General features: G+C 35.6%; 1 protein-coding gene across 1 annotated transcript; it reads right to left on the bottom strand.

The window, feature by feature from the left end:
- Nucleotides 1-113: 113 nt before the first annotated feature.
- LOC107680496 (sulfotransferase 6B1-like) lies at nucleotides 114-5,561 on the bottom strand. The gene is made up of 7 exons (XM_016476386.1): nucleotides 5,264-5,561; nucleotides 3,546-3,661; nucleotides 3,351-3,440; nucleotides 2,310-2,436; nucleotides 2,093-2,187; nucleotides 1,633-1,789; nucleotides 114-434 (listed from the first exon to the last, which is right to left on the bottom strand). The coding sequence occupies exons 1-7, from the start codon at nucleotides 5,457-5,459 to the stop codon at nucleotides 307-309; spliced, it is 909 nt and encodes a 302-aa protein (XP_016331872.1). The 5' UTR covers nucleotides 5,460-5,561; the 3' UTR covers nucleotides 114-306.
- Between the last annotated feature and the right edge of the window lie 3,581 nt (nucleotides 5,562-9,142).

The following is a 9,142-nucleotide window of genomic DNA, read 5'->3' as shown; positions in this document are numbered from 1 at the left end:
ATGATCTGTGGGGTATTTTGAGCTGAAACTTAACAGACACATTCTGGGGACACCCAAGACCAATATTACATCTTGTAAAAAGGGGCATAATAGGTGCCCTTTAAATAGTGTTGACATCATCTTTTTTAATAAATGTTAGCATATACACAGAATGAGGTTTAATGACAGTGAGGTTTTTGTGCTTATTGTAAGCAATGGAATGCACCAAAACATGAAAACGATTAAACAGCTGCCTGCGTGAATGACAGTAAATCCCTGTGGAGTAAACAGTTTCTCTGTCCGTTGGCTCTCGTTGTGACGTCACATTTATTGGCAGTAAAGGTCATACTTCAGTCTGGCTCCGAGTTTTGTTCCAGCTAATTTGGCTTGGAAAAGCTCATCCATCTGTTTGCTCTGGGCATCAGAAAAATGATTCTTCCAGTCGCCCACCTCACCTGAAGACAAAACATGTGACAGGAAGATCACAAAGGAATCCTTTAATGTAAATGATGTAAATAAGAGATTTTTAATTTCAATACAGTTTTATTTTTCATTCTACTAGCTACACACTGCAACGTTTCTGGATTGACTGCTGTATTTAAACGAATAGTTCACCCCAAAAAATGAAAATGGTCATAATTTAATTACCCTTAAGTGGTTTCAAACCTTTTTGAAAGTTTCTTTTTTTTTTTCTGCTGAACATAAAGGAAGATATTTTGAAGAATGTGGGTATCTGAACAGTTGCTGTTCCCCGTTGACTTCCATAGTATAAAAAAATACAATGCAAGTCAATGGGGACCAGAAACTGTTTGTTTGTTTGTTGATTGTGTTTTTTTTTTTAACTATCCCTTTAAATGTGGATTTGAATCCAAAAATGTGATGATTGACAGTGATAACCATGGCAATGGATAGGACAAAAATATCTGATACCTTATGTCAGAATAGATCTGTGCATTAAGTCTTATAGTGGATATGCTTACTTTTTTGGCAGTATAATTTTTATATTTTGTAATATTTTTATGTCAGCAGCTTTAAGCTGATTTCAGCAGATGGTTTTGCAGTATTAACAATTTTTGTGCTTTGTAAAAATAACTGTTTTGTGAAAAATATCTAGGTCATTTATAAACAAAAATCTGTTGTTTTTTTAATGATCAAATATTATGGAAGCCCATTTCCACCACTGTAAAAATAAAGGTAATTATGACTTTTTATCATGCAAATGACTTTACATCTCGTAATTGTGAGTTTTTCTCAGAATTGTGTGATATAAACTCGGAATTGCAAGTTATAAAGTGAAAATTGTAAGATATAAAGTCAGAATTGTAAGATACAAACTCATAATTCTAAGAAAAAATGGCAGAATTGCAAAATAAAAAGTTACAAAATTTTCTGCTCATTGGCAAAAAACAGGCTTCCATAAAATGTGTGTGTGTGTGTATATATATATATATATATATATATATATAATACTGAGAGATATATTGAGATATTGGTTTTAGACATAATATAAATACATATAAAAAGAGCTACTATCTACATTGATTTTTTTTTATAGTTCTTCACTTGTATGTAAAGAATGCTGCAACCGAGGAATTTAAGGATAAACATCAAGAGTTGATTTGATCTGAGATCCATCATGAAGGGATTTTTTACCTTTCCTGAAGAAGATGCTGCCAAAATTGCCATGAGATTTCTGGGAGTTTTCCAGCATGGCGCTGAACGTACTCTCTCCAGCGATGCTGCTGACCTGCTCATCGGTCAGTGGAAGGCTGAAGAACTCTGAGATTTTCTTCACACCTTCTGGCAGGTTCTGCACGGACAGCAGAACAGTCTCAGATGTTTCAAACTCAAACAGGTCTTTGCACCACGACAGGTTAAAAAGTCAACATGAAGTCAGATTTGAGTGTATTTACATAGCTAATAATGGTTGTGTAATTTTATCATTGCACATTGTTCTAAAGTCTTCAAAATCTTTGATAAATATTTGTTCCTCTCAGAAATAAAGTAAGGAAGTAAAATGGGTTTAATACAGTTTCGCATTGACTTTTAAGACCGGCGGCCAATGAATACGAGACAGTGATGTTGCAAACACAACACGCGCAGGTTTCTCTACCTGTTTCAGTTCCTCATATGTCACGATCATCACGTTTGGGTCGTCTAGACGTTTCTCCCAGGCGAGAGCGTGATCAAAATAAGAGCCCCAGGCAACTGAAGAGGAAACATAAATAACATATTTTTTTTGTAATAGAAACACATAAATAAGTTTAGTCCTACACAACAATCATTTAAATATTTCAGTATTTAACTTTCATTATTCAGTGTTTTCCCACCTTCACCAGCCATGAAGTCTGAGAAGAACTTGTCCCACGGCTCAGCGCTGGGCAGAACCGGGTTTTTGTTCATGAAATGATAGTATGAGACGAGTGTGTCTTTCGGGTTTCTGAACACCACCAGAATCTGAAAATAGACAATGTAGAAGATGAAGAGCATTAGATGAGAGAAAATAGTATGTTCTGCTCTAATCTGAATTAATCTTTATTCCTAGTATATGGTATTTAATGTTTTTTTTTTTTGCATGTAACTTTTGAACCAAAAGGCACAGAATCGTAATTCACCTGATGCATTATGCATTTTGAAAGAATTAGTTTTGAAATTTGTCAAAATTCAGTTTTCACCTACACTGGCTAAATAATATTCAGTCAAATCCTCACAAAGTTAAAACCAAAATGATTTTGGTACTAATCAAATTATGATCATTTTCTCCCCTTGTCCAATTAGAAGTTATATTTACTATAATTCAAAAGTTTGCTCATCAAGTCTGCATTTACTTGATCAATAATACACTAAAAACAATAACACTGTGAAATATTATTACAATTTAAAATAACCATTTTATTGCTGTGATCAAAACTGAATTTTCAGCATCACTAATCCAGTCTTCAGTGTCACATGATCTTCAGAAATCATTCTAATATGCTGATCTGCTGCTCAAGAAACATTTCTGATTATTAGCAATGTTTAAAACAATTGTGCTGCTTCATATTTTTGTGGAAACAGTGCTACATTTAATTTTTCAGGACTCACAGATGAGTAGAACAATCAAAAGAACAGCATTTATTTGAAATAGAAATCTTTTATAACATTAGAAATGGCTTTACTGTCACTTTTGATCAATTTAATGCATCCTTGCTGAATAAAAGTATTAATTCCATTACAAAAAAAACATCCTACTGACCCAAAACTGAACATATGTTCTCTAAACAGTGAATGTGAACGCCATTGGTGTGTTTGGCACTTGTATATGTACAAGTTGGTATCTAGTGTCATGTGACCTCTGCAATGTTGTTCAAAGTGCACTCATTGTTACTGACCTTTGGTTTCTTAGTAAAGAAAGAGGGAGGGATGTTGTCAGGGTGCAGATGAGTTCCCAGAAGCCTCCGTGGGGGCATTTCAGCCAGTTTCTGTAAGACAAACAGCGTGAAACTATAATATTACGCTGATGTTTTTGTGTGTTCAGGGTAAACATTTCCAGATTTGCAGATTACTTGTGCACTGCAGTTACTGACCTCTTGAACATCTGGAGGTAAAAACTCCACCATAGGGGGCCTTTCAGGCGGTTTCTCATTTTTCCCAGTGGAAGCATTCAAGATTTTACGCAAGACTGCCACCATCCAGTTGAAACCTATTCGAAATCAGTTACAAACAGATTTAGGATGTACTTGGGAGAAAGAGAGAGTTAACCTCAATGAGAGATGCAACATTTGTGTGTGCATAAAGCATTCTTATATTATAATTATATATTATATTATATTATATATAAAGCATTCACTGTGAATTGTCGCATTGAAATCATTGCAATAATTTCTGTTTGTTGGTAAAACTGCATTTTGTGAATTGTCACATTCAGTACAATGTGATAATTGCCTGTGCAAATAGTTTGTAAAAAACAATTCTTATGTAAATTTGCTTGGGTGCATCAATTTTCACCAGTGTTTGATTTTCATGAATGCATAGAACTGCTTCACTCTTCAGTGTCCAGTGTTACAGCTGTTGTTGACATTGAGCATAACTCGCTCATTTTTACGTAAGAATCATAAGCGTGTGTCATGCATTGAAGAGAATCAGGCTATGTGAGGTTGTTTGTTTAAGGAATGAAAGATCTGGATTTGTGTTAAAGGCTAAATGTGAATCTTTGCATTAAAGTTTCATTCATGAAACACAAGCAGAATTCAAGTATAAAACCATTCTTATAGTCCGAATTCTCACGTTAAATTCATTGCAACATTTGTCTTTGTAAAATCATTGTTTTGCTGCAAATTTAATGTCAGTTGTTCATAAAACAGTTCTTAAATACGTCTAATTCAGTTCCACAACTTTAGTGGAAATTGTTGGTAAAATTACGTAAATTGTCACTTTCAGTCCAATGTGATAATTTTCAGTGTAAATGGTTTGTAAAAAACAAGTATTATGCAAATTCAGTCGGATGCACCAATTTACACCAGTGTTTGAGTTTCATGAATGCACAGAACTGCTTCACTCTTCAGTGTCCAGTGTTACAGCTGGTGTTGACATTGAGCCTAACTTGCTCATTATTATGTAAGAATCACAAGCGTGTGTCATGCATTGAAGAGAATCAGGTTACGTGAGGTTGTTTGTTTAAGGAACGAAAGATCTGGATTTGTGTTAAAGGCAATATTTGAATCTTTAATATCTAGGTTAGAGCTGTTAATTAAGTCTTTGCTACAAGGTTTCATTCATGAAACACAAGCAGAATGAAAGTATGAATTCTTTCTTATGCACTGTAAATTCTCACAATAAATTCATTACAAGAATTGTCTTAGTAAAATCATTCTGTGTGACAATTTTAATGTAAATTGTTCAAAAGACAGTTCTTAAATTACTGAGCTTGTAAAACCGCATTATGTAAATTGTCACAGTCAATGCAATGTGATCATTTTCAGTGTAAATGGTTTGTAAAAACCAATTCTTATGTAAATTCGCTTGGGTGCACCAATTTACACCAGTGTTTGAGTTTCATGAATGCACCAAATCGCTTCGCTCTTCAGTGTCCAGTATTGCAGCTGCATGAGTCAGTTATGCAGGAAGGTTTACAGGAGAAATTCCCTCAAGCAAACTGTGAAAAACCTGACAAAAGAAGGCTATGCAACTAACATGTAACCTGACTCCACCAGCAGCATTTGCACTAGTTTTAGGGCTCGTAGATCAAGCTTTTCTACATGCATGTCTTACAGAAACAAACGCAAACCTGTCTGGTTTTACTCACCACATTTAGGGTACGCCACCAGAATAAGGTCATCCTCTCTGGCCTCCAGCTCTTTTAACTTGTCCAGGGTCTGTGGAGGGCTGAGGATCGTGGAGTACAGGATTCCCTCTCGCTTATAAAGCTTGTCTTCGTCCTTCATCTTCGCTGCCCTCTCCATCCTATCCTTCATTTGACTCATAGCTGGTGTTTGACTCATCTTGGCGGTGGATTCTCATTCCGGTGAGGTTCAGATTCGCAAACACACACACACACACACAGAGTATTTATGCTGTAGTTCAGGAAGGAGAATGCTGTAGATCCGCCCACAGGCACGGCTCGCGTGAGAAATCTCCATTTCCGCAGTCCGAGGGGCCCCGAGTCAACATTAGGGCTCATAAGTGTCAGTCTGACTGATTACTGTGTGAGAGACACGCACAGCATGACTACACCAGATAGCTTTCTTGAAAAGCTGGTTTTGGCAGAGGTGAAAGGTAAATCTGTAGTCAGTTCATGTAGCTCAGCTGCTGAACAGACGCTAAACTCACTCAATGTGAAGCAGCATAGAAATACTTTTCTCTTTAGATTTATAAGAGCTTATTCTTGTTTTTTTTAATGGCTTTGTTTTTAAATGCACAACTATACTGTACAACAATATTTTTTCAAAGTTGTAAATAAAACAAAGATTACTAGAATAAATTTTAGAAGAAAATACTTCAAAATTTCATGTTTAATTCGGTGTGTTACTTGCCGTTTCTTTTGTAATTATGAAAAAATAATACTAGTTTCAAAGTGAAAATTGTTTCTACAACAATTTTTTTCAGTGTACAAATGAAAGGAATGCCTGTGGTTCATCCAAACCTAAAAATTTGCTGACATTTTATCCAACCTCAGGCAATCCTAGATATAGGAAATGTAGGATTCCTTCACTTGCTCACCAATGGATGTAAATGGGTGCCGTCAGAATGAGAGTCCAAACAGCTGATAAAAACATCACAAGTAACCCACACCACTCCAGTCCATCGGTTAACGTCTTTTGAAGCCAAAAGCTGCGTGTTTGTAAGAAACAAATCCATCAATAAAATGATTTTAATTTCAAACTACTGCTTCAAGCTAAAATAAAAAAGTGAAAAAGTGGTCTGGTCTGAATCAAGAGAGAAATCTGGACAGATCAAGCACTGTTTACAGTTCAAAACAGCTCTAAACAAATATGTGGCTGGATTTTGATATGAGAGACAACAGGAGATGGACTTTTTCACTGGGGGAAGCGTTATTATGGGTTTTAGCCAGAAGCAACGGTTTGAAGTTAAAAACGTTAAAAACGTCCTGATGGATTTATTTCTAAGAAACACACAGCTTTTGGCATCACAAGATGTTAGCTGATGGACTGTAGTGGTGTGGATTACTTGTGGATTATTGTGATGTTTTTATCAGCTGGTTGGACTCTCATTCTGACGGCACCCATTCACTGCAGAGCATCCATTGCTGAGCAAGTGATTGAATGCTACGTTTCCACAAATCTGATGAAGGTTTTATCATTTTTATTCATGAAGACTTTAAGTTTTTGTTATTAACTTTCTCAGTGGAGGAGCCACTTGCTACTTTCTGCTCTGTGATGCTTATCATAATAGTTTATTAACCCGTATAAAAGCTCTGCATGATCCAGTTTGATGTACCAGTACGTTTAATCTTTAAACTCTTTAAGGTTAATCATTGAGTGAATCGCATGAAAACATGGCCAGGTTATATTTCATTCAGAAGAAAAGGAACATTAAAAATAAATTTTGCATTGTGTTTAATCTCTTTAAATATCAAAAGCCAATTCCATAATGACATCATCCTGCAGAATGCCACATCATTTTGGACGGAAAACAGTACAAATATTAGTAAGTATTAGCGATGGATTGGATCTGTTCTGTGGTATTAGTTTGTTTGTGTCCAATTTAATGAAATCACACAAATCAGTTATGCTGCCATTATCACTGCTCTGTTTTGAAATATGGATTATATTGCTCCTGAGTTTTAATATCATCTTTCATGAGTGCGACATTATCATACTTGTTTTTGGCAAGCATGAGCTCAGCAATTTCAGCCCGGTGGTCATGGCAGTATTTGTATGGAGATCTGCAGATATGATTTTTTTGAGTCGTTGCTTTCAATGCAGCAGCAGTTGATCATTTTTCATCTGTAGAGGACGTTTGTGTATATATATTATAGTGTAATATATTATTATATATTATTGTGTTTTGGTGTGTGTGTGTGTGTGTGTGTGTGAATGTGCATGCAGGCAGTGGCCTCTAGATGTCAGTATTGTTCTAGGCAGATTCATCAGTGTTTTGTTTACTTTTGGGATGTTGGGAATCCCGGCTGGGATCACCATCTTCACAGCTCCATTCCAACACAGAAATTACCAATAATACTTGGTTAGAGGTTCTTTCAAATCACTAAACCCTCAGTAATTTGAAGTATAATATAGTGATGTTGACTCGCAAGTTCTATACTTGTTCACACGCTCAAATGCATGATGATAGTAGAGTTTTGTTACCTATGCATTGATTTTCATGTTTTTATTAGACCTGTGGCATCGTATACCCTCCTTACCATATGTGTTGAGAGTCACTTCCAGGTCATGTGACCTCGTCACATATACATCCTGAGCATCCCATAGTGCTTGTCCAGGCCTGCTGAAGGATGCGTTGAGTTTAATCCTCTCTTCGGGAATTATCAGGGTGTTTTCCATCTGCCGGAGCCGGAGCCTGGAGCAGCACTGGACCACCAGTCCAGATAAGCAGCTTTGAGAGGAGGAGGGTCTAAAACGAACCATCCATCTGCTGGAAGACCGGACTTTTACCATAGTACATATCCATATTATTCAGAGGGAATGAGTTTATAAAGGTTACAGTATTCCAGTTACCTCACGGTGGATGATGAACCACTTTAATCTGGTTTAAGTGATATTTGTTGATATGCATGATGGATCTGGATCATGATCTGGATCTTTAAAAACACAACGATGTATCTCTTAATTATATATTGCTCCTTATGTGCTTTAAAGGTGAAGTATATTTTGTCAATGTTAAAGTACCGTCTTGTGTTCCAGTTTCAGATTTGCAGATGTGGCACTCATTTTTCCAAGCAATCCGACTGGGAAAAAAACACAATATCTTTGCAAGGAGAGACCTGAGCTGAACGTTTCTGATAATACAAGGATGTATTTCATTTCATTTTATTTTATTTTTTATTAAATTATTAATAAAAAAAAAAAATAATAATAATTTTATGAAATTATTATTTATTTTATTATTTTGCCTGGAATCACTGTTTTATTATAATTACATATTAGACTGTCTGCATTTACTGTAGATTAGATTTTATTTTTATATTTTGTGTTTTCATTTGAATTTTTGTAAACGTTTTAGTAATTTTGTTGTTTGTTTTGGTCTTTTTTAATATATTCTTTAAAATATTAGCTTTTTGTTATTTTAGTACTTTATGATAAACTAAGCAAAAAAGAGAAATGTTGCCTAAGCAACTAGCTGAAATAAAAGTTTGTAAGTAGTTTTTATTGTGTTTCCGTTAACATTTATTTAATATCAAGTAATAATAATGTTTTGTTATGGTTTTGGTTTTCAGTGAACGATAATAACCCTGTCTGGAATATGCTTTTACCTTGAATTGCCCTGTTGTTCTGGGACGGCTGCTTTCTCGCGGGGCTGTTTTTAGTGTTGTGCTTGTAGTTGTAGTTTCATGCACTCGTCTGCCTTCAGCGGCCTGATCGCTCTGGACAGAGTTTCTGTTTCAGCAGCATCTGGAACAGATGCAGCAGCACAAGAACAACATCTTTACATGGCCACGGGTTAAAAATAGGCCCCAAAAAAACAACAGTGAGCAAAAATGCTACAG

The sequence above is a fragment of the Sinocyclocheilus anshuiensis genome, unplaced genomic scaffold, assembly GCF_001515605.1.
Source record: "Sinocyclocheilus anshuiensis isolate Anshui unplaced genomic scaffold, SAMN03320099.WGS_v1.1 scaffold308, whole genome shotgun sequence".
NCBI lineage: Eukaryota > Metazoa > Chordata > Actinopteri > Cypriniformes > Cyprinidae > Sinocyclocheilus > Sinocyclocheilus anshuiensis.
This window is presented reverse-complemented; position numbering and strand designations above follow the sequence as displayed.